The 26,622-nt window shown below is 37.9% G+C and overlaps 1 protein-coding gene across 3 annotated transcripts in view; it reads left to right on the plus strand.

Annotated features, from left to right (window-relative positions):
* ANK2 (ankyrin 2) overlaps positions 1 to 26,622 on the plus strand; it is a 371,495-nt gene that overhangs the window by 29,354 nt on the left and 315,519 nt on the right. For 2 of the 3 annotated variants that reach the window (XM_074867115.1, XM_074867116.1), the window contains exon 2: positions 25,810 to 25,868. The exons of the other annotated variant lie outside the window; for it this stretch is intronic. In XM_074867115.1, coding sequence (XP_074723216.1) covers positions 25,848 to 25,868 — 21 coding nt within the window. In that variant the 5' untranslated portion in view covers positions 25,810 to 25,847. The remainder of the gene's footprint in view (positions 1 to 25,809; positions 25,869 to 26,622) is intronic. 3 annotated transcript variants of the gene reach the window in all.

The following is a 26,622-nucleotide window of genomic DNA, read 5'->3' on the forward strand; positions in this document are numbered from 1 at the left end:
GCTATGATTGATAAAAAGCTTTCCATTGACCTGGATAGTTTTTTTTTGGATCGGCTTCCTAGCTGCCCATCTGGGTAATTAGTGACTCCAGATTCCAGCAGGGTGTCTTAGTAATGATTCCTGAACTTGTTTCTAGCACTTAAAAATAAAAATCATACCTTACCTTTCTCTTATTTCACTAAAAACCAGAAAAAGCAAGTATGATTTTTATTATAAACCTTGCTTATGGCTTTGTCAGATTACTTCATTGGCTTGCAGCAATCTGCTTACCTTAGCAAGCTGTGGGTAATTCAGTGGTCCGGATACAATTCTTACTTTTCAGTCTGCATGTTAAGTTACACTGATATGGTCAATAAATTATCACTTCCAATGCTGCTTGGGTGGTCTGAGTGTAATTAGACCTCTCCTAGGCCTGCTACATGTGTAATTCTAAAGAAATAAGAAAGCCTCTTGTTACTGAACGATGTTCTCTCCCACTGAGTGATTTACTCTAGTACCTGTATGGCCGTGTGGACTCTTATGGGTTTTTGGTGATTTTTTTTTTTTTTTTTTTCCTGTCTTGCTCTTTGGCAGCTTAAATCGAGGATGGCTTCCCTGTAATCTGTAGTCATACAGATGCAAGACTGGAATCATGTTAATCCATTTCTGAAGCAGCAGGAATGGACCCAGTTTCTAACCCTTTCTGAATCACTTTTTTTGTGAGGGTTTTGAATGTAAATCATGACAAGTCCATGACTGAAAAAGAAAAAGGTGACTTTAGAGGAATACATATGAGCTGAAGTTTACTAAATTTTGTCTTACTGGGTAGCCTTAGTCTCAGGTTGTAAATGGGTCTGTAAGCTCTGTATGTGGTTCTCTGTTTAATTGATATCACTTAGGCACAGAGCAGAAGCAGATATCTCATATAGTAAACAAAGCAGCAGATTTAAGTTAATGCTAATGTGTTTACAGTCTGAGCCAAAAGCTTTTCAGGGTTATTATAACATGCTGGGCATACAGCCTGTCTCTCTTAAGTGTCTGAAGGAGACAAAAGTTATCCATTGACTCATTGTACAAATCGGCTCATCTGAAAGTCAGATTCTGCTGTTTGTTGCCATCTGTAATTTAGTTGTATTAAGTACTGCTGAGGACGCATGGCAGTGTGGCCAGAATAATGAGATACTATTTCTGAGATCCCAGGAGCTGTCACTGTAGATCTCCTGTGTGACCTGGGGCAAGTCATTAAATGTTTCAATAAACCAAGGTTGATCATACTTCCTTCTTTTTCCCAGGATGCTGTGAAGATTAATGTGCTAAAACCATTTGAGGGGACCACGTAAATACAGTAGCAAACAAAACATTTGAAGAGTGCGTGCCCCATAAATAACTAGATAATACATGCTTTGTAAACCTATCCTACAAATGCGCTTCGTACTATAATATACTTACATGGAAGCATGCACAGCTGAAGGGGCTCAGTTTTAATTTTGGCAATAAATCCTGAATATGGATTTGGAGCAACTATGAGAAGAGCCTTTGTTCGTTGTCAGTTGCAAACTAGTATTCAGAGACCATTCTAGTTAAATGTGACCCTGAGTTTTGTTGTGTCTTAACAATGACAAGATAATACAGACTCAATGACTTAAATATGAAATTCCTATGCACTGGGGATAATGGCATGGAAACTTCTCCTCCTGTGACTGCTGCTATTGTAATCTAAAATTAGGCATTTAAGTTTTGGAGGATTTATCTCCTGAAAATATTTCAGTCCCATACATTGGGAGTGCTCAGCCAACTGTAAAGAGTTTGGTTATATAAACTCTGATATTCAAATTAATACATACATACATACAAAATTACATTTTAAGCTCCATAACCACAACCATTCCTTAGGAGAATAAACTTGACAAGATAGTGTAGATCTGTAGGACATCTGTCTGGTTAGAAGAATTGTTTCCATAGAACAATTTTATCAAGGCTGGTTAATTACACAGAACAGAAAGTTCTTAAACTTGGTGCAGCAACTTTAATTATAAGTTAGGCCTCCTAAATGGGTCATGGTGTGCAGCAATTAGTCATAGACAATTTAAAATATTTTTCTTATATGTAACATCTTTTTATAAATGGTGTTAGAGTTTTATGATCATGCAAAATACATGCCAGTCATGTAAATGTGATTCTGTCACTTTCTTCCTTTTTTCTATCCGTTGCTTTTTCAGTGTGTATTCCTACTTCTGTCACAAAGCCCAGCAACGTTGGCTGTGTGGCTGCTGCAGAGGGAAACCTCACACTTGGAGTGTTAATGTGTGCTGGGCATTTTGAGCAGGAGGTGGCATGGATGTGGTTATGTCTGTCTGTCAGACTGTTGTGCTCTTGAAGCAGGATTCCAGCGCAGGGAGTGCAGCAGTGTGTGGGGTGCTGAGCCTTCGCAGCCTCCTCATCGGCACTGTGCTGGCTCTTTGGTGTCTTCCCCTCCTGACAGGCATAAGCTGTGTCTCCTTTCAGCCAAGGCTGCTGTCATCATCGTCCGAAACGAATTTACATTTTTATAGTTTCTATCTGAAAGAATATCAGTAATTTGTATCAGATATTTGGAGGTCAGTGCTCAATGTTTTTACTTGGCAAGTTGTGCCATCTTAGCTTTTCAGCAGAACACCTGTTCCACTTCCAGAGACAACCTTTTGCCTTCCCACCCCCCCAACATCTCTTCTCCATCCCATCTTCAACCTTTGCAGTGAAACTAGAAACTGAGGCTTGTCACTTGACTGCCTTCCTGTGCTATTTCATTTGACCTTCATCTGGGCCCATAGGTTAAATTTCAGAGGCATTTATATATTTTGTTTTGGTTTAGGTTGCAGAATTCTCTTTCTTATTAAACTAGTGGTGTGAAAATGCTTTTTCTGTTGTTTCTAAAAACTTATTTCAACTTATTTTGGAATGTCTTCATCATCTCCCACTCTCTTTTTTCTTGACAAAAGCTTTCACTTTTTCTCAACTTTGCAATGTGGTTTGGAGACAAGAAGCAAATAAGTTTTTTAAAAATATCTATTTTTATATATATTTTATAAAAATACATATGTGTACATATATATGTAAATAGAAAATTTGACTCACCATGTCTTCACTCTGAAAATTAATTTTAGAAAGTAAGGGAGAGATCTTAAAACAAGCAACATCTCATTAAAAAAGGCATTTAATTTTGAACCTTTTCTACAAAATTCAGAAGTCTTGAAAACCTTGGCTATCAAGATGACTGTTTTAAATCTAAAGCCATTTTTCATGTCTTAAGAAAAGCATAGGATGATGATCCCTTAGACTTATTTTGACCTATGCTCTGCTGATTCAACACATGCCGTTAAAAATAGTTGAGCTCTATTGTGATTTTTATTTTGTGGCTCAGCACAGGTTTGAGGTTGTAGTAGTCCTGTAGTCCTATTCAAGTTCTTGAGCTTTACTGATAGTATGTTTTTTTTTACTTGCATAAGAAACATCATCTGCTATATGAAGTTCTGGAGAGAGAACCTAACGCTCTTTCCTCCTGTTTATTTCTGTGAAGAGGCATAGGGCAGGAGTTGGATTTTAAATGCATGCAGGTTACTTAAAATAAATCAGTTAGGTCTTACAGTTATAATCTACCTAGAGGGAAACTACAAAATTAGCTGCGAAGGAATTTTGCCTTATACAGAAAATGTAGTTTTCAGGATGTTTTTGGTGTTAAACAGGAAGCAACTATTTATAAGAGCTCTTATTGTGCTTTACTTCTTGAACAGAAAATGGATGACTACTAGAAATAAGTATTTAGCAATTTTTAATAAGATGAATTGATTCAAGAGTTGGTTTGCAGGCAGAGAAATCAACGTTATGATTTGAGCTGAAGTAAACATGGCATTATGGGCTCTTTTCATTTCTCAGTCTTTTTAAATAGTGACAATGACTTAAAATCTTAATTGCCTGCAGTTAGAGAGAGCTCTTATTTATACATCTGTGCTCTGACCTGCAGAACAGCTGGGCTGATTTCATACCACAGTTTGCTCTGTGTTTCTGATCTGATGATCATAAAGACGGAAAGGTACAGCCGATCCCACAGTAGGGAGCTCAGTCCTCTGCAGACAGCTGCTGCCTCTCGTGTATCTGTGTTGAAATTCTCCTTGCTGTGTGCATGTCCTCGCTGTTGGCTGTGGGAGCCAAGTGTGCTGAATGAAACAGCTAAGACCATGCTGCAGGGACGATGGGTGTAGGTTGTTGCATGCCTGGAAAGGAAGATGTCAGGATGTCTTCCAGAATACTCCTCAGCTTTTATAGACACACTGCTTTGATTCAGAGAGATAGCAGAAATCTTTATAAATACAATTTAATGCATTAATCAAAGTGCTTCTTGCATTGGCGAGACTTGTTTCAGTAAGTCATCTTCACTGGCTCTCTCCTTTGCTCTTTCATTACCCTGAGTGCTCACTGCTCCCAGGCATTTGCACACTTGTCTGCTTCCTACAAATGACACATTAGGTTCTTTACTATACATTGTTTAGCAAGATAAAGCATTTCAACTCTGTCTTTTTTTTTTTCTATAAAATGTATTTTGAACAATTGATTGAAAGGCAATAGATGGAGTACATACGCTGATGAAACAAAATTATTATGTACTATGGAACAAATTATTGGTTTAACTTTGAAAAAGAGTTGGCTTTTTCTGGGAGGTGAGCAGTGTTCAGCTGTTAGTGTTTTGTAATATCAGGTAATGGTGTACAAGCACTCTAAAGGAAAAGGCTTCTATTTCTAATCTTTGAAATGACTCACTAATAGCGTAGAGCTGCAGCTACTGGAATTCCTATGGCATAGCGTATGCCACTGCAGGAGGTGTCTTTATTTGTCCCAAGGGATACAAAAATATCCTGTCTCTTCTACTGTGATTTCTATACAGTTCTGTACCTTGAGGGAGTATAATGAGTGATTCCCTTTTAAACTACCTACAAGCCTCCCTGATGTCAGGCCAGCACAAAGCACTAAGTATCCTTTCGGTACCAGGGGCTGAGGGGTGTCCAGCAGGGAAGTGTGTGCAATGGAGGCATGACTTACAAGATCATCCTCCTGTCCCTTGCCTCTTTTTGTCATTACAAATAAATGGTCATTGAGTAGCAAATAAAAATGTTCTTGAATGTATTTAATTTCACAAACAATCTACAGTTTGTGGGGGTGTTCTTTTCTGTTTGTTTGGTCTTTAGTGCTTTAAGTGTGTGACCTTTACTGGGGCCAAGGTCAAGTGCTAGATTCACTTAGACCTGATGCAGGGAAGCACATGTTTAAAGTGCAGCATATGCATAGGCTCACTGATTGGAGCTGGATTTTAGATTTTAAGCCCCTGATTCTTAAGAATTCCCATGTCTGATTCTTTATCACCTCTGGCTAGTTTTGCTGGGTTTTAGACAATCATTCTGTTATGTACTATTGTTAATTGCCAGTTGCTAAGAGTTGTGTATAATCTTTGGCAGTGATTCTCTGAAAAGATCTTAGTGTTATCCAAGGATTTTATCTTATGTTTTCTCTTAGGGTTTTTCCCCAATCAAAGTAGGAAAAAAAACCACCAAAACATTTGCTATGTTGGGTCTTCTCCTCACTTAATCTGTATGAGTTTACAGAGTGATAGGTGGATCTTACACTTGCTTAATTTCTGCAAATTTTTGATCTGTTATCTGAGTGATTCCTGAATGACTAGAGATCAAATGACTACAGTCATGTTACTGAAACCACTTCCCATCAATCTTGAGTAGAACGTGTTGCATTGTCAATTAACACAACATATTATACTGGCTATAAAAAAAGAGGATAAAACAGTGAAGAGTTGATGTACACTTGAGGCCCTTGCGTCTGAAGGAAGAGGAAGGAGTGTGAAAAGGGTGGCAAAGCTTCCAGTGCATTAGATCAGTGACTGCAGTGGCCATCTGCTCTAATGGTGGTCAGAACGTTTTACACTAAATGCATTTTCTTGAAAATCTGCTGTTTTCACTAGTTTTCTGTATTTGAAAGGAACTTCTTGAAATTCAGTATGCTTAGGTCTTGATGAAAGGTGGGGAAAATCTCTCAGTCATGATTCTCTTGACATCCGTTTATTTTATGGAAGCAAAACTTGATTATGACTGTGTGTCATTAGTTGTTGTCTAAAGGGTTGTAGTATCTATCTGGTCAGTCCTCTGCTTGTCATACTTGTCCTGTGGCTGAAAACATCTTGTTTCTGTGTTCTGTACTGTGAGTCTTAATTGCTGCAGCCTAAGCAAAAGGAAGAATGGCTCCAAGTTTTACAGGCTACATGTATCCATGACTGTCTTTTTGGTGTGTGTTTTTTTTTTTTTTTAAATCATGTACTTAAAAGCAGCATGTAGGTGTTTTCACTGTTTTCCTAGTTGGCTAAAGATGGGGCTTTGTTTTTAAAGGGCTTGCTCACAGCAGGAGTGATGGGGAAAAATGTTTGGACAATTTGATCATAAAATCTTACAAAAAATGTGACAAATATGATCTAGCCAGTTTACAAGCATGTAATTCTTGAAATTAGTTTTAACATAAGTGACTTGCATTCTTTCACTACTTATAGGATGGTAAGCAGAGAAAGTGAATAGATGACAAACCTAATCTGTGATAATTTTCAAGGTTTCAATACTTGGGTTTATTTTATCTTGTTTTTATTTCTTGCTGATAACTCAGCATCAACTTAAGCTTGATGGCAAAGGCAAGTGCTTAAGAGCATATTTGCTCTTACACCTTAAGTTAAACTACACTGTCCCCACTTCTTAAGAAGGAGAAATATTTATTTATATGTGTATATATGCATATTTGTATATAAAATTTTGTGTGTATGTATACGGACCTGCAAGATGCAAAGGTAGCACTTAATTTCCTTCTTGCCCATTTTTCATCTCCTGTCTGCTAACAGACTTTATGTACCTAGTTCATGCTTTTTGTTGTCATAAAGGGAATCTTATCAGATGGATCTGGAATCACCTTTCTCTTACATGGACGGAAATTTTCATGTCTACTACTCTCGTATGACCTACTTTGTGGAAATCACTGTAGTATTGTATGTACAGTGTGCAATCTGAGATGTATCCAAATACTAATATGTATTGTGAACAGAGTTACTGAATACTTATTAAAAATTCATTTGTATTAAAAATCAGTGTTGTGGCAACTTTGCATTTTGAGTAAATGAAGAAGAAAGATTAATGTAATATGGAATGAAATAATGGTATCAATCCATCTTCTGAGAAATCCTTATGGTGGGAGTGATATGCAAGAATTAATGCACTATCTTTTCTTTGTCACCTTGGCTTATCTTTATTCTTATTATTGCCACCTGCCTACACTGAGTGAGCATTTGATGTGGATGTTAGGATTGCTTCTAAATGCAGTGAAGCTGATCTCAGCTGGTTTATGACTAGAAGGGACTGTATATTTAAAGGTATGAATGACTTTATTTCATTAAATACTTGTTGATAAATGAGAAGTATATGCAGAATTTTAAGTCTTTGAAGTATCTGACCTCTGAAGTGTAAGTTAATATATAGGTATGCTGCAAACTGTTTGGGGCATAGTAATTCAAGATGTGGTTTTGATCATAAGATTGTGGTCACTTTGGCAGAGAATACTAAAATGAAAACTCAAAAGAACTTGGAAAATATCCCCATTCAGGTCTTTGGGGAAAAGCACAAAGACCTATTTGAAAATGATTTTAAATTGTTTCTGCTGAAAACTAAAATTACTTCTGTAAAAACTGAATCTAGTAATCAGATGAAATTGCTGTCTGGGTTTGATCATTCCATGTCATTGTCTAACACTAGCAGTACCAAGTAGAAGGCAAGTGTGAAATTGTGAAATTTTTTTGTTTTCTCTTACTTTAGTTGATATTAGTTAAAAAAACCCCAAAAATAAAACACCTGAAACACAGTATTGGATGTTGTGTTACAGAATTTGCTTTTGCTGGTTGAATTACTGCTAAATTACAGGAACTTATTCAGATTTTGCAGCATAGTGTATTGTTTATCTATATCCTGGTATTTCTTGTCCATGTTAATTCTAATGGGCATGTTGGTAATGACCACTGTAGCACAACATATTCAAACTCTTTTTTTACTCATCCTTTTCATTTACTGAAAAAAAAAATCTGTTTTCTATACTTACTTCCCCCCCGTATTTGGGTGCTTGTTATTGGCTTTTTGAACCATTTTATGACTACAAGATACGAGAATATCCTTAAATACAGGAGACTCTTTAGCCTTTCTTGAGAGCAAAGAAAATGCAAGCCATCTGTATTCTGAAATACTTAAAATATTTTAGCTACTGTTTACATATTTTCTCGCTTCAGTGAGAATTAACATAGGAATCACTGAAGTCTGGAATCTCTAAAACTTGCTGCAAAGCTTTTGCCACTGATCAACAAAGTGCTCCTAGAGAAAGCCCTGAAGGAGCTGAAGATGGTTTGACATTAAAATTTCCAAGCCAGTAAAGATGGTCATGCTTGCTTCATCAAACTGCTCAGTTCTACAGTCTCTGTAGCAATTTACTGGCTTTGAGAGAGGTTGATGTGTTCTGCTGTTAATTATGACCCCTAGACAGGTGAAATAAAAGCCTGGTAATTTTAGTAGGCTGACTCAAAGTTTTGTAAGAAGGGGCAATATTTGCAAGGCATTTTGAACATAAATAGTTTAGTTTCTCAATGTGTTAAGCTGCTACTACAACTTTTAACTGTCTTTTTCAGGCAGTTTTAGGCCTTCTAGTTGACTTAGGATGTAAAACCTTCAAACATGGCTTTAAGTTCTGTGCAGTGACAATTATATTAACATGTCATATATTTAAGCCTTGTGAAATAAAATAGCTTTAATTCTTTCGATGGGAAAGTAATCACTGGTTAAATGATAACCTTATGTTTCAGAAATTGTAGACCAAAGAATTTTTTTCAACTAAAAATATTTTGGACTTCTAATAATTATTCTTTTGTTTAACATTTTTTGGAAGTGTCTGTCCTCTGTTTGGCTCTCCATATACCTGTCTACTAAAAAATATAAATATTTAGAACCATCTATGGCAATATGCAAGATTGTTTTAAATTAAACATTCAAACAGGTGGATTTTTTCCCAGATGCAGGGCTGTTTGTATGTAAACAAACAACACTGGCTGTACCAATTGTTTTAACATCACAGAAACAACTTACACCTGCCTTACCCTACTGACTCAGTTGTTTATGCACCCAGGTTCCTTATATTGGTCTTAATGACAGCACTGCGATTACTCAGTTGCATCTTTAGCAGCTTTAAAAGACCTTTTTTTCTTAAAGGGGTGTGTGCGAAAAAGATTGCTATCTGAACTGTATTCCTGAAAATCATCATGAAATATTGATCTAAAAATGTGAACAAATATTCAAAGTTGATGTGAAATTTTCATGTGTTTTTAAAGGTAAAAACAATTAAGAGGTTGTAAGGACTAAACTAATATAGTTAATAGAATGGTTGTACTTGTACCTGAAATTTGGATCAGATTTTTGGTTTAGCTTGGTGAAAAATGGGGAAAGACATGGTGACTTCTTATTAACCTCTCAATTTCTGTAAACTGGCATTAGGACACAAGTTTAAGATGTGGAAAACCCAGAGTGGCTTATCTCCTCAGATAAAATGGAAACTCCTTTTGGGCTCATGACTGAGGGGTTTTGTGTATTAACCAATGTTCACAATATCAGGACTCTGCTTTTGGTTTAAGACCTGTATTTGGGCAGAAAGCAGGGATGCCAGGGCAATTCCGTACTTTGGAGGAGGGAGGGGGGACTTTTGAACAAAACTCCTGTAAACTGTTTCCTTCCTGGTTATTGGAAGTTAGTAAACAAAGAGAAATTATGTTTCCTTTAAATGAAGATTATGATGAATTGTTATTTTCTCAAGGAATTTGAAGAAATATGCCTGAGAAGACAGATGAACAGTCATTCTTGTGTTTCTTTTGACTGGATAAAGATGAGATGTGATTATTTGGGCAGTATTCTGTGTCAATACAGATCAGACATTTAATTTCTGAAACACTAAGGGAAGCAGCTGTACTCTAAAATCCCAGTTTTCACAGTGTTGAAAAAATATATAAAGGGAATGGAAGAATAAACATTGGGGAAATGGGGAATAAGGTTTAGAGGAATATTCTCACTTGTTAATTTTTAAAAATCCATTCTGAAATTGTCAGTTATTTTTTTTCTGCAGTGTTAATGGTAGCTTAAGAGGAGATTTATTAAGACTTATTCTGTGTGGGTACCCAAAAGGTTTTTAAAGTGTGAAATAAATGGTGCGTTTTTGGGTAGGGGGGAATGCAAAATAAAGCACTTGACACAAGTGAGTTTGGAGGCATACATGCCTGGCTCGCAAGGAAAGCATGTGGTTCTCTTGTCACAGCAGTTTGGTGCAGCAGATGACTTAGGTGGAATTACTCCTGGTTTTCATTTCTTGCGAGAAGTAAAACGTTGCCAGCTTTATCCTTCCTTGGCTTTTTTGACCTGATACTGTTCCTCCTACCTGGCCTTCTTTGCTCCCTGGTTGGCATCTTTGTTTTCAGTCTCACTTCACATTGCTTTCCTCTGAGATTCCCAAGGGGCTGGTCCTGGGATGCTTGGCTACCCTTCTGAAGAGGCTTCTGAAATCCTCATGTCAAGTCTACAAAACCTGACCTGCTTGCGAATATTTAGGTTACTGAGAGAAGGAAAATAAAATGCATCTTGTGTGCTAAGGAGAGGTGGGGTTGTAGTAGTTATTACCTTCCTGATAATATTCCTGCTCTCATTGCTTCTCCCATCCCATGTTTCAATTCATGTGTGGGCCTCTAAGGTGTTTAGAAGTGAGCCCACTGTTTTTTTGGTATTGATGCCAATTTACTGATGATATAAAACATCTGGAAGAAATTCAGCTTTCAGCTTTAGTTTTTCTCCCCTGTAGGCTGGCTGCTATTGTCATCTGGAAAAAGCTCAATTTCAGAAGCATAAAATTTCATTAATAATTTAAGAACTACATAAATTTTTATCAAGTTGAAAAAGAAAGAGGCTTACAAATGAGTATTGGTTTATACTGCAGAAGTGAAGTCTACTGTTCAAATACCAGTTTGGCCAACCAAGCTGTGAAAACTAATATCAGTGAAAATGGTGTGTTTTAATATTCTGTTATGTAAAAATGGAAGTGCTAATTTGACCAGTTACTAGTTTTCTGTACTTTAAAATGCAGATGTAATAAATTGTCTTAATATTCAAATACAACATTTTAACTTATAAAGCATCAATGCAAAACAACAAAGAAACTGTTTTAAGTCTTATGTGTAATTTTCAAGCATAAAGTTGTTGCTACAAGTGTAAAAATCAAATGGGAAATTAGATTGTTTTTCAATCTGAAGGCATTGAAATAAATTGTATTATGATCATATTAATTTGCTGAGTATCCTAAATAAATGTAGTGGTTTGTGTACTCTGTGAATTATTGTAGAATGCTGCTTAATTAAAACAGTACAACCAGGAAGATTGATGCAGGAGGGGATGCTGCTATTGATGACAAGAGAATGCTTACTGAACAGTGGTGAAAGGCTTCACCTGCTTCATCAGGCAATGAAAGACAGCAGGAGATACTGCACTGAGACATTAGTGGCAAGAGGATCAGAGGATCAGACCCTCAGGCCTGTGCTACTGATCTTCTGACTTGCCTGCTGTGCAGCTGAAATCAGAGGGACATGTGGCACTGTACAACCAGAAGCACAGCAAGTGTTTTCCTTGGATGCAAATAAAGCATACTGTGGTTATGGCATCACACAAAAATGCAGACATCTGATTTCCAGATTTTCTAGGTTAATTTTAAAAATATCAGATTTTAGGTGGCTTTCTGGTCATTCAGGATAAATTAAATGGCAAGGCATTTCTGAAGTCGTTCTGGTGTTTCTTCTAGACTTCAATTTCTCCGGTTTGAAATCAAGAAAAAACCTATAGAAGTTGCTGAGCCTCTTACATTATAAATGTGAGCACCATTTTGGTGGGCCTGGGTTCAGAAACTGAATGGTCTGCAGGTGCAGTGAGGTTCCAGACACTTAGATGCTGTATTGAGGCTTTCTAGCAGATTTTTAAAATGCACACTTTCTGCAAGTCACTTTGGAGGAGTTGCTTTGGGTATTGTGTTCTGCCTTGGTGTACTTGAGGATGTGTCCATATGAAATTGTATGCCAGTCAAGGCAGGTATCTGCAGAAGTGAGTTAAGTCTCTAACAAAGTGCACACTCATCAGCTTCTGTAACTGTTGTACCTCCTGGATTAAGGACTAGGTTAAGTCTACATGGATGTTGGTGCCTGTAGGTTGTCAAGTCAGAAAAAGGTTGTAAATCTTATCTAACTTTAATAAATACTGTCCTGCTTACAACCTGATTCTCAGAGGTAAGCATAATCTCCTGAGTGGATCAAAATATCCCGTACCTCTTCCTGACTTAGCATAACTTGAGGACACACTGGACCTCTCCGTGCTTTGTTCCAGTGGCTCTCTAATTAGCGGGGGGAAAAAAGCAAATGGGAAATTCCTTTAGCACAGTTGGAGTGAATGTTGAAACACTTCATGCAGGGCTGAACTCCAATTCATTAATGCAGTGTAGGCAGCTTTCAATATAGTAATGCCAAAAACTGGGTGGCGTTGTGCCAAAGAACTAGCTATACCAGCACACTCTAAACAAAATCCAGGCGCCTCTTTCTCTGACCTTTGGCAGCCAGTTAATTAAACCTGGGGGAGATTTAAACTGTCACTTTAAAATAATGCAAGAGAGTATGAATTCATCAAGGTGACATTGTCAGTGTCCACTCTTTTGCTAACTAAAAACATTTGTTTCCTGTTCTGTCAGATGCAGATGTAAAACTCTGAATTGTCATATGAGAAGATTATCTAATCTTCATGTTAGAGAATATTCTCTAATTTGAGTGCCTTGTTTTTCAGGTTGTGTCTTGTAGTTTAATTTTAAGAGAAGCTGTGTTTCTAGTCCTTCCCCCATCCTAATTTATAACAGGTCAGAACCACAATTTGACTAAGTCATCTTAGTTGTGGGGCTCCTGCCTCTTGCACCAGCATCCTCTTAACAAGGTAGGACTTCATGATGAGACTGTTTTAGGCTGATGTAAATCAGCAAAGCTCCTAAGGTGGAGCTGTGGTTTCATATGCTGCAGGTCTCCAACTTGATTTTTGCATATATTGGTTTATTATTGCTCTTCCGGACCTAAGTTACCTCTGTAAATCTTCTGGAATGACTCTATTATCTGAAAGAATGGAAAGAGTACTTGTTTTGGTGGCTACACAAAACAATGAGGACTTCCTTTTAGTGGTGTGTTTTATGTGGTCTCTGACATATTAGCTAAAAGAGATATGACATGTTTGGTTAGGACTTCTAAGGAATTTTGAGTCCTGATAGAATACTTTGGAGGATCATCTCTGCAGTCTGGGCACTCCCATTCATTCCGATTAATTTTGTTTTTTTGGCAGCTTTATTGTTGAATGTGGCAGCTATCAGGTGATAGTTGTTATTCTGGAAATATAAATATGTAGCAGTAGCGCACAGAAAATATACTTCTCTGTCTTGGTAACATTTGAAAGAGGGACATGGAGGTTGACTTTATGTTGTCAAAATTCCAACAACGGTTCTGTCAGCTGGTGGGAGCATCCTGCTGGTCACTTCAAGAACAGTTATCTTCTGGCTTAACTGTAATGAAAATATGCTCTTGCGTTCATTTTCTTCTCTTGAAATTCCCCCTTGTGCACTCACAAAGATACACTGCTGCTCCCTGCCCAAACTCCCAGAGAGATAAATCCAGCTTTTGTTCTACCAAATTCTTTCAGCCTGGCACTGACAACTCTAGTGGCCTCATCTGATTAAATCTACTTCACTGCCATGCAACATGACAAATGCTTTTGGTTCAAGTTGAATGGTAAAGCTTTTGCAAACAGGAAAAACAGTTGTCAGCTGTCACTGTTGTGGTACCAAACATGCATTGTGTTAGAACAAGCAGACAAAAAAGCCTATGAGGCGTACAGCAGATCAAATGGAAAACCTACTTAGGGTACATCCAGTTCTATTAAGACTTGAGTGTATTTTTATCAAGAGTTGTTTAACAACAGAGGGGAGAACATCTGTCAGCAATTCTTAATGTGGAAAAATACTGTCTTTTGCTCTCAAAGCCTAGAAATTGCAAAATTACATGATACAGTATCATTTTCAAGATCAGAGGTTTTGAAATCTTAATTTGTTTTGCATACAAATATAGCTTTTGACATATTTTTTTGGAGAAAAGAAAAATGTTGAAAAGAACTGTTTCAAGGAGCTCTGGAAAAAGCGATTTGGCTGTAGAGTGGTGGCTGTGCTTCCAAAATTAAGATAGATTGAAATGGGGTTGATACCTGGATGTTTGGCATGACCCTGGTTATTGAGTTTCTTGTGCAAAAGCACACGTGTGTTTTTAAGATAATAGACTTATCTAAGCAGACCTATTTTTATGGCTAATGCAAAATATTTATTTGCCAGTGTAACTAGTGCTTAGTCACACGTTATCACACACTTCTGAAGTTCTGCTGTGGTAGTTAGTGGTACCACTGTCAAATAAAAGGTCTCTGGGAGTCTTTCTTACTGTCCCACAGCCCTGGACCAAATCTTTCCAGTTTCTCCCATGTTCTTATTTGTTTGTCTCATCTCCCCTGCCTTGCTGAAGAAAGAAGCACAGTAAGTTTGTTTGTTACAGGATATGGGACAAATTGGGATATTTCTGATGTGTATTTCTGTGTGTGTGTTTCCTCTACTCTATTCCTCATTTTCTTCAAATAGATTAAAAAAGGACCAAATACTAGAGTTTTGTTTTTCTTAAATGACTTGAGTAAGAACAGGTAGCTTTTTCAATTAGAGCTTGTTTTGAACTCTTTCATCTGCAATATTATAGGTCAGCCTTAATGCTATGCCAAACTTATGTTCAATCCCCAAACCAGATGAGATTCAGTTGGGCATCTTATCCTTCATGCAGGAAGTCCCATGCATGGTACAGTGCATGCTCAACATCAGTTTTTGGGGCTATGCTTCTCGGAGGTTATTCATTCAGTCATTTTTTTTTTTCGTTAAATACAAGTAAAGTCCAAATAGATGAACTTCTGATAGAAGTTTCTGTTTTTAAAACAGAGTTGAACAGAAAATTCTTCCCTGTGTGTTTTCTACTAGATTGCAGACTCGGAGATTTCATATCTGGAAGGTGACAGGGAGCAGCACCATCCTTGAGTTATGACCATCACTCTGAATTTGGCCTTTCAAATATAGGCCCAGAAATTATCTGTGTAAATTGCTGTGCTGACCACTTTGTACAATCAGACTGTGGTTGTCAGCTGTGCCCTTTACAGGCAGACCTGCCTGCTCACTCCATTTTCCAGGCTGACTGGACACCAGCCAGTTCTGACCCACAGGCATAATGTGCAAGCTAATATAATAAGTGTAGCTGAAAGCATGGGGTAACCTAATGAAACTGGCAGGGCTTCCAGAGCGGAGCTTGTTCCTGCTGCAGATGCGTCAAAACCAGGGGAGGCAGGCAGAGCATGGCAGGCGCAGTACACCTTTAAATATGACGGCTAATAGGCAGGCTGCCTAATGGTGAAGGATAGATCATTTTTCTAGAAGGCCAAAAGTAAGAGTAAAACATGTGACCTTTGCTTGAGCAGATTGTTCCACAAAACTAAAAGATAGTTTTGATTTTTTTGTGAAACACTTTTTCTGGGGAAGATGAAGGAGGTGTGTTACTGCTGCTTACTCATCTCTTCCCTTTTGCCCCTATTCTTCCTCCTCATCTCTGTCTTAGGAAAAGATTTCTTTCTTTTTATGCTCTAGGAGGAGTACAAAATGAAAGAGGTGCTACAGGTTTTAATCTCACTTTCTTACCCCTTTTTTCCCTCTTCTCATTATTGAAGGAAAGAAGAGTTATTAGTGTCCTTTGGAGACCCCTTGTTTTTTCTAACTTGCACAATAAAAATAAGGAATTAAAAGATGCTGAACAAAAAATGATTGTGGTGATGATGATTAAAAATAATAAAAATAATTGTGATCTCTGTTTCTGCCCTGTGGCACTTGCCCTTTACACATCCCCAGACTGTAAGGAAACTTTCTTTCACTAGGATTTTCATACTGAACAAGGAAATGTTGACCTGAAGGTCATAAGTGGCTTAATCCTCAAACTGTATTGCATGGAGCCATCTTCATGGCTATATTTTTATAATATGCTAATGGCTTAGTAACTGGCAAGAGGAGTGGAATACCTATGCCTGTCAGCTAAAGAGCACTAAAAGTCCTGTTTGATCCTTAATATAGTAAGGACATAGCTTAATGACTGGCATTCCTTCCTCCTCAGCTAGAGTGCTTTGTGACCTTCCATTCAGTTTATTCTATATTACAGCTGTTCAGGAATTGATAAAGCTGCCAGCTCTGGGGGAATTGTATAACAAAATAAAATAGTGATTTTTTGCTAGTGCCCCCTTTGCTTCATGAGGTGTCATCCCTCCCTGCTCCTCAGTAATCTCTTGTCATAGAGCAGGTAGTAACTTGCAAGTCTAGGAAGACTCAGTAAGAAAGATTTTTTTTTTCCCCCAAGCTACATTTATATTCTGCTTCCTTTTCAAGAAATTAGATCAGCATTTTAATTAAATAAAAGACTGCTAGCTAAAGCTTCTTGAGCATGTAGTGTAAAAAATAAGAAGGAAGCCAACCAGAAATGACTGCTGAGAGAATTTCATCTTGCAAGTAGGGGCCCCAACTGTGTGTCCTTCAGCTTAGTTTTCCAATCCATATATTGAGGTCTGAAGCTGCTTGGCACCCAGTGAATGTCACCCTGGGGCTCAGGAGTCCCTTATGATGCCATGGGCATGGTCATCAGAGGACACCTGTTCTGAGAGAGCCAGTAAGAAAATCTTCTTGGGTCACGTAGCAAGAAAGCTAGTAAGGTGTCTCAAAATGTGTCAGAATACATGAATGCTATGAACTTAATTCATTAATAATTTGGAACTGAATTAGCAGTCGTTCCTGCTAAGAGTTGTTTCAAATATTCTCAACATTAATCTCTCTTTGCTCTCAGTGGAAGTCAATGGTGTGTATTTATGGTGGACAATAATCTGATTACTGGCCACTAATGAGTATCTGAAGTCTCTGACCCCACTCAAACATATGAGGAATGTCTGATTGTTCCCTCTATTCTTTATCTCTTCTGTCTCCCTTGTTCAATATTACAGGCCAAGTTCTGCACTATATATTATAGGCAAGGAAAAAACACAGTTGCACTCCCTGTTGCTGAAAAGAATCCTCTTTGTGTGGGATATGTTTTCTGACATAACTGCTCAGGTGCTGAAGCTGGCCTTTGGCCAGTTGCTGGTTCTCTGTCAGGGATGAAAGTCAGCACATTGCATCAGGACTTAAGCAGGAGAGGATGGCAGACACAGTTTTTCACTACTGCACATTGGTACTGCCCCATCTTCCATGACTGGGTAGCTTTGTGGAGATCCTCGTTTGGCTTCATGTTCCAAAAGTCATTACCTTTGATGTAGTGATGAATGAGATCTCTTTTGCTGGAATGTCATTGTTGGAGAGAAAATGGCAGGCTTGGGGTTTTAATATTTCAAATGAAAAAGATCAAATGGTCTGAGGAATAGCTGCCAGTTTTACATGGTCATCTTTCAAAACAGTATTGTGTAATGTGGAGACCCAAAAGGTGTAGAAAACATTGAGGTATTTATGATGTTGGGTCTCTAGTCCAAACTGAAATATGTCCTAGCTGCTTTTAGACACCTGTCTATATTTAGATTGTCATATTGACATAACTACAGCAGAGTTTCCACTTCTTCCTTTTCTCTTTAATGCCTCCACACTTGATTTTTTTTTTTTCTTTCTAATAACTTGGTTACATCTATGATTTTGTGACTTATGCCTGAAACTTCAGCACATCTTGCATTGGGGGTGGCTGTGTGGCTCTCTAGGTATGCCTCTTTTAGTGTCAGTCTGGACTTTAAATAGGTTTAAGTTGTGTGATGAAAACCTGAATGCTCTGGATTCTTTTTTTTTTTCGAGGGCATTTTTGGCCTGTGCCTGCCTTGATTGTTCTCACAGCTCTTGTTCAAATAATTATCATGGTGATGAATGTAGTGGTTGTTTTTGACAAAATTAGGCTTTTGGTGTAGTATGAAAGTAAAGTGTCAACATGAAATCAACTTCAAGCTGTTCTTTTAACTTCTACTGACTCCATTTTTTCCTCAAACATGCAACATAACAGGTATCATTTACAGAGTCTTTCAGAGCTTCTTCCCTCCCCATTGCAAAAGAATACCCTTTGTTTACTAACACACTGTTGATTCTTCTAAGATCTTAATATGAATTTAGAATATTTTGTTCTTCAAACAGAGGCTTACAAGTGTTTGCCTTCTGCTTTCTTTGTATGCAGACATGTGTAAAGCCATTTTTTTTTTTGGCCAGCATTCTTCTGATGGTGTTTTAGGATGGTTCTCGGTGAGTATGTTCTATGATATCGTGTGTTTACCCCTGTCCATTTGTTATGATGTTGAACAGTGCCACCTTGTTTCCTCATACTTTGCTGTCACTGTCCTGTTCTGGTCTAGAATCAGTCCATCTCTGGAGCAGAGATGGTCTTCTGCTGTGTATGTGTTGGGCATGATGATGTGTTGGTCCTTAAATAAATCTTCTGTTGCAATGCTCATAGAAATAGGATCAACTATAACAAGTCTTGTATCTTGCATTAGAAAAAACCGTGAACCTAAACAAACTTTGAAAGATGATGATGGTAGGGGTGAAGTGAAGATATCTTGCCCAAGGATCATCTTGAGGCATGTGAAAGAATTTGTCCTGGAGCAGGAAAAATAAGAAGCGATTCAGAATGTTTTGTCAACTCCTGAAAGAGAACTCTGGAGGTGAGATGTTTCAGAAGTACCTGGTAGCAAACATAGGATTGTCAGTTAGCCTGGACAAAGTCAACAGATACTATCCCTTCACTAATGAAAGGTTAAGCTGAGGTGGAACTGCATTGTGCAACTGTACTGCTACTTAACACTAAATCTACTTGCATCAAAATAAAAGTAGTATTAAACCAGACATCTCATAATGGTTCACGTCAGTATAACACTTAGTAAATGGCTTCCAGGTTTTCCCATGAAATCTCTTTTACTCAATGTATAGGTCTCATAAAGGAAAAATTAGAATTAGTTAAGTACTGTTCTATGTGAGGAGCAGAAACTTCAAATGGGTTCTTCACATCTGTTGCAAAAAGATGGTATGGTAGGAGAATTCAGAGAGCTGCTCTGGAAAGAAAAATGTCATGAGTTCTTCTCTCTTGCTTGTTCTTTTTTACGTTGGAGGAGCAAAAATATTCTATCTCCCTTTGCCTAAAGGATTAAATAGGTTACTTTGCTATTAATGCCTAGATTACTTCAGTTAGGTGCCTTGGATCCAGATATTAGACTCTTGCACTTTAGTGCTTTTAAGAAGATGGATGTAATCACAGTAAATTAAACCAAATACAAAATACCACATTATAGACTTATATATGTAGTGTGTACATATAAAAAGTATATTGGGTTGCCACCCCACCCTCAAGATTTAACTGGAATTTGCAAGACCATTAAGGTGCTGTTAATACAAAACTTAATCATTGTCTAAAGTAGGCAGCTGTAAGTACAAGGTGGATTTAAACTATTCAAAACGTATTTTAATATCTTTTGGTGATGGTTAGGAGGAAGAGGAAGAGAGAGGAAATTAGTATTTTGACACAGTTGCTATTCTTATAAATAGCACTGATGTCTTTAAAGAGTTTGCATAATTGGGCTCTGTAATGCTAAATCTCCAGTTAGACACAAGGATTGGTGTGTGTTTGGTTTTTTTTTAAACTGAAAATTTTGAGAAGAGCTTTGAACTTTAAAAGCCTGTGTCAAAGTGAAGGAGTTAATGCTGTCAGTGCTTTCAATATTGGGCATGTTGTGCAATGGACACTGACAGTATTGCATCCGTGAGCCAAGCTCTCACTGCCTTCCAAGGAACCTGCACAAAGGCAGCGTTTGTTCTCCTTCTCTGTGACCCCGGTGACTCAGTGCCCTGCCAGGGTGCTGAAACCGCTTGCTACAGAAAAAAAGAAGCTGGCTGTAGAGCTCTTGAAGAGGGGGATGCAGAGGCAGTTGCTTTGAAAGTGCTTAAGCAGAAAAATAGGTAAATTTTTAATGCATTCCTTCTAACATTTTAGGCAGTGCATAATAGAGTACAAAATAAGATTTGTATTTGATGTTTACTATACTGTAAGATTTAATTTTGAACTTTATATGTTAGAAATAGTAACCAGGTGTGGATTTTGACCACTATGAGTGGGTAAAGAACTGAGCCAACACTAAATTAAATCTCACTGGCTGTGTGTTTGTTTGGAAAATACAAAGCAAAGGTTCTGATACCTAGTGCACCCCGACTCCTATGTGTCCGATACCTATGAGAAGAGTCCCCCACACAGGTCCACCAAGGACCATCCATGCAGTATCAGAAAGCTATATATAAGTTAAGATTGCTCTGTCTTCTGGTAGGCTGTTATTTTGTCTTTCAACTTGCTTTCTGTAATGGCTCTTTGGAATGAGTCAAATGCTCCCCATTGGAGGGAGGAAAAAGTAACACCAAGTTTCTTAAAATTAGATCAAAATAAGATTTGTAAACACAATATATGTTACAGTGAGGGATAAGATTTACTAGGCTAAGAACATGTTTTTTAATCATATTCTAATTTAAAAACCAAACCACAGCCTTTGCTTCTTGTATAAGGTGCTGTAAGCAGATGCAAGAACCTGGCATGGAAGCCTAAGAACACAATTATTTGGTGGTCATGGGATGAGCTGTAGCAGTCAACAAGGAGGATCACTGTGAGGCAGTAGTACTTTACCAGCCACTGCTGACTCTTGGAATGAGTGTCTTGAAGTTAAGGTAGCTTCTTATTAATCTTATTTTGTGGACACAGATCCTGAAGGAAGGAGATCTCTCAGTGTTTCACAGAGCAGATGGCAGTATACAGATTTGGACTAACCTATTTTCATTTTAAGTTCTCTGCCGGAGTAAGAAAAATATGACTTCAGTTCGATAGCTATATTTATGTCTGTAATTGCTGGTTAATACAATTCCAGTCAGAGTGTTTAAAGGATCACTTCTAATTGTTAGACAGAGAAGAGACAGGCTTCATTCATTAGCCCTAATCCCACTTCACAAGAAGCTCAGTGTTTAAGTTTTTATACTGACTTCCTCCCTAATTCATGTTAAGTGTTGCATCTTTACCCTCCTCTAAAATTGGAGGAAGGGTGTGGCTTGGAGTCTCATTGATAAAGGCAGTATTATGACACCTGCTACTAATGTGGTCGTTATCTCTTTCTCTACAGTAGAAATCATATTTCTCTTAAAAATTAATATTACAGAAGAAAAAAGCCATGCTTATTGTGTATGGCAACATTTTGGACAGTCCTATTTGTAATATGCTGGTATGGTATTGAGAAAGGAGAGGTGAGAGTGGAGAAAGACACAATCACCTCTTAATGCAAATGGTGGAGCCTAACTTGCAGACTAGTCATTTTAACATCTTTTAACAGCACTGCTAGATTTACTTCAAATGCCTAAAAAACCAGTAATGTAGTTTTTAATGGCTTGTCAATTACCCTGATGTTTTCACTGCTCTATGATATGCTTGATACATCCTCTTTCCCCAACCCTATAAATATTTAACTATACATAGTGGAGTAGCCCTATAGAAGAAACTGAGATGCCTGTCCAAAATAATTCAGAGCTTGGTGTTGAGGAAGGGTTCTTACATGGTGTGTTGGTATCATAAAGCTCAAATGCTTGTTTTACCTGATTCAGGGCAGGATCTTCAACATAGTCTCCCCAGCCTTGACCCTACAGCTTAATGTAAGTATGAAATCTCTACTTGGCTGGTTTAGATGCAGAATGCTACACAGGACCAAAGAAATTTTTTTTCCGTGAGGAGTGGTGGTGGGACGGAAGATGCTCTTCAAGACTTTAAGTGTGCTTTAAATCTGTGGAGATATACTGCATGCTTTGGCACTGGCTGAGTTACTGAGAGGTAGTTCTTCTGCAGGGTACTGCACATAACTAATTTTTCAGGGCTTTGGTCAAGCATGTGCTTAACTGCTTTCTTGAACAAGTAGAGGTTCAAACCATGTCTATATCTTATTTAATCATGTGTTTAAGTGCACAGAATTGGGTTACTTTCACAACTCCAGTGCTTTAGCTGTTGCTGTCAACTAGAAGTAGTAACAATTGCAAAACTTGGTAATAGCTGAGATATAAGCATCTAGGAACAGTGAGCAACACCTGCCCTCAAGCAAGCGTGCTTTCAGCTTGACCTTGGCTTGGTGTTCCCTGAAGCAAGTGGTTGAGATGCCAAGGTCTAACAGCTCCCGTCCTGTATCTGCACTAAACGATTCCTGAATCGGTACTGTCTTAGATGCCTTGGGTTGCGAAGGTGCGAAAGGAAGGACATTACATGAAAGAAATGGTATGGGATTCATTATCTGCATTTGAGTCGTCTCATTTGGAGTCTGTCTGATCAGTGAAAAGTAGTTATGTGGGAAACACTGATAGAAGAGAAATGTACACCTCATTTGAGTGGAATGCTTGTGATCTGCGGCTAGAATGGGCAAAGGACAGCTGAAATATGTGCATTCTTGATGATTACTCTTAATGCACAAGGGGCGCTTGTCTTGATTTCAGCTCTTCTGGTATAAGCCCCAGGCAGTTGAATCAGTCCAAATGGTAAAGGACAAAGATGTTTTTCGACAGAAATAAGCTTTAGCTGTGGTACTTGAAGTTTAATATGTACTTTTTGTATGAGGCCCTTCCACCTTCTAAACTGCAAAGTAGGCACTGCAAAAAAAGTCACTTAAGCTTTTGTTACCCATTCTACAGGTAACTGAGTGATATGTGGGTAATCATTGCAAACAACTGTAGGAAAACTAGCTATGAGAGTGCCTATGACAAACAGGATTAATTTGTTTTCTCCCTAACATTGAGAACTATGCTGAGAACTATGCTTTAAGAAAAGGGGAAAGGGGGGAAAAAAATGAACTAAACCTAAAAACCGGCACATTTCATCAGACAGTTCTAGTCAGATGGCAATAATACATTGAGCTGTTTATTTTAAGGACAAAAGTATAGAGTAGTACATTTTAAATCCAATGAAGTACATCTTGTAGTTAAGCACAATAGCATTATAAATTCTGAAATGGGCTTATACCCTGGAGAAGTATGAATTATAGCTGGCAGTTATATTTTTCTTGAAAAAGACTAAACAGGCGCATGCATATGGACTAGAGGATCAAAATTTTCTGCTTAGAAAGAGGATGATAATATGACTTCTGCCAGGAAAAAAAAAAGTGTTCATTCAGAGGCATCACAGAGTAGGCTGACAGGAGGTGGAAGCAGCAGAACTTGTGCAGTACATGTCTGAATTTGGCAGTAATTTAAAATTCAGTCTAAAATAAAGTTAGTTGAGTACAGGCAGAATTAATGTTGAGCCTGTACACTCTGTTCAGTGTGAGCGCATTATGTGAAAAAGTGAAATTTCTATCTGAAATTTTTCAGAAAGCTTGGGCAAGCATAATGCTGGAAAGTATAGGCTTATAATTTAGAGAAATTCGGAAGCTATTTGGTTGTTATGGGTTTTACCTATGTTACTTCTAATTTTTAACTTGTGGTATTGGTTAAAAAAACATCTGAAAAGCCAGCACATGGCAAAAGTGGTGGTGTGGATGCAATATGAAATATTTTTCTTTTCAGAATCAGCGCTTGTATGGATATATTTTGGGTAGTTTAAGGATCATCTAATCATACCTTCTATAGGATGCATTGTAAACTTTTACTTTCAGTTTGAGTATAGGAAAGAAGTAATAAATGCAATTCAGTCATAGAAGAGTGATGGGTGATGTATGGATGGGAGAAATAAGAGTTTGAGGTTCATTTGAGTTTTGCAGATATTGACAGCTGTGGTTGTTGCCTGGTGTCCTCCTATGGGTTATGGAGAAAAACAGGTGCTGTAACCTAGATTTGAGCAAGGATGCCTCTGCCTGCGTAGTTGTGCTGGGCAGATCTGGGCCAATTCCAGGCTGTGCAGGAGGTTTTTCCCATCTGGCTGCTCGGGTGAGAAGGGGAGGACGGGACTTCTAGGAGCCTCTGAACTCATGCCTGCCTGTTTTACAGGGCTGGTTTGGAAAGCTTTTGTTAAACAGATGCAGTGTATAATGATGTAGACAACCATGTTTCTGTGGAAGAGAACTGCGAGTCTGTTGTGCATATGCTGCTCTCGCTGCCCCTGACTGGAGGGGGTAGTTAGGTTACTGGTTTTGGGGGCTTATATGCACTGTTGCTCCAGTGTCTTCCAGATGAAACTTAAATTTAGGAGTGGCAATAGCCTTTGCTGGGATTTCACCTAACAATTGATAAAGCTATACAGCTCTTCCTCCCAGGGATATACGCTTACTGACTGCTTCAGGTTTTGATTTTCAGATACATCTTTAGTCCTTTTCCCTTAAGGAAAAAGCCTGACAGACATGATCCTCATAAAGCAAGGAAGCAAACAAAACCAAAAATAAAGAAATTCAAGCCCCCTCATACCAAACCCAGGTTTATGAGTTTGCAAACCAGCTCACCATTTTGTCTTGTTGGAAGCAGGAGCCTAGTGGGACTCCTGCTTAGCAAATAATGTGTGCTGGACAGTCTATCTGTTGTTGTTGTTGTTACATATTGTTTGCTAGTGTTGCCAGGTATTTATTGTTTGGACAAGCATGAAGTACAATTTCAAGCCCTTGTGATGACTTCAAATTAATCACTGAATTACAAATTTTGGCTATTTCTGGATGTTGATGTGGTTATCATTAAGCATTTGAAGTTTGGAAGGGAAAAACCTTGAATACAACCATTCATTTCGAAAATGGAGCATGGTAAAACCAAGAAAAGAGTACCAACTTCTGAAATGGTTTTGATGGCTTGGGAGGAAAAGGGAGGGACAGTAAGGAAGATGAAATTATTGACTAGAGAATGAGTGAGAAGGCAAGCACTGTTGACAGTAAGCTTTTTTCTTCTTTCTCAGTAGTAACTAGTTTCTTGGGCAGGCAGTGGTACCTACTGTTATACACCATCGTTTAATCTCCAAAGCCATGAGAGATTAATGACATAACTGTAAAGAAACTTAGTGGTTAAAATATGGATCTTATGGAGATTGGTGAGAAAGCTGTACTTGAGTTCATAGAACTACTCTGTCAACTAGAGTCTTATGGTTTGCTGTCTTGTGCTCTGTCTGCTCAAAGTATGTTTTCTTGTCAGTAACTGCTAAGAAGTTGCACAAACTTCTGTACTGAAGACCATGTTGGGGTACTCTTGCTGAATGTTTTTTATATTTCCATTACTGTAACTGCGATTGTGACTGTTTTTCCAGAGTAAATACAAAGAACATAGAAATCCAATTATTGAGGGCATCGAGTAGCTTTTCTTTAGAAATCATTTACTGGGGAGGAAAAAAGCTATAATAAGAAAAAGAATTTGTGATTGAATTACTGAGTGCTTAGCGGAAGCAAAGTGAAAACATGTAACTAATGTAACTAAACTAATAATATAAACAAAACCCATTACCGTAATAGTCTCACCTAATTTATAACTGCTGAAAACTTCCTGGGGAGCTATGGAGAGCAAGGTATGTATTCATGATAGATTTGAGAACATGTAAAATTAATGTATTTTTCCTTTTTTTTTTTTTAGGTAAGTAACTGAAGGGGACATGAAGAATTGACATTTAAATGGCCAGTATGTTGCAAAAGGTATTTCAATTTAGATTGAAGAGAAATGCACAAATAATTCGAGTACATATTTAATGAGCATTATATTTTTTTTTAAGATTGATTAAATCTTCTTTTGTTCGCTGAATGATTGTAAGTAGTAAAAATCAGCAAGCTTGTGTTTGGTGTTCATGCTATCCTTAAGTGATATCAGCATCTAATGGGAAACTGGATACTATTCTCCTAACTTTATATCTATGTAACCCATGCCAATTGACCAAATGTCAACCAGTGTTAGTCCTTCTATTTCTCTGGTTTGCAGTGACTATTGAGCATGCAGGTAAAGTGTTTGTGGTTCTTCACAAGCAGGTTATTTCAAGGTAATGTGTACTGCACTGTTCAATAGTGGGAAGTAACTGTGGACAGGGACTCTTTCTGAACTCTGCTTGCTGTCCCTATATGGGCGTTTAATCCTAAGGCTTCACTATCAAGTGATGTCTAGACTGGCAGGAGGTCTTCACTGTGTCCTTGCAGAAAAGAGAAAGGAACCTGGTTTTAGCTAGTTGGCTAAAATTATTTTAATTACTATAGAAGTAGTAGGAATAATAATATGGTTAATGGACTATGTAAGTATCACACTTGGAATATTTTTCTGCTCCAGAGACTTTGCCTGAGGTCAGATAAGGTGTTGCTAATTTTGCTGTTGGTCACTGCAAAGCCTGCTTTAGATGCAGATCGTAAAGTTGGTAGATGTGTCGCATCTGATTTCCAAAAGATGATGTCACCAAGTAACTTT

Source organism: Strix uralensis, chromosome 4, assembly GCF_047716275.1.
Source record: "Strix uralensis isolate ZFMK-TIS-50842 chromosome 4, bStrUra1, whole genome shotgun sequence".
In the NCBI taxonomy this organism is placed as follows: Eukaryota; Metazoa; Chordata; class Aves; order Strigiformes; family Strigidae; genus Strix; species Strix uralensis.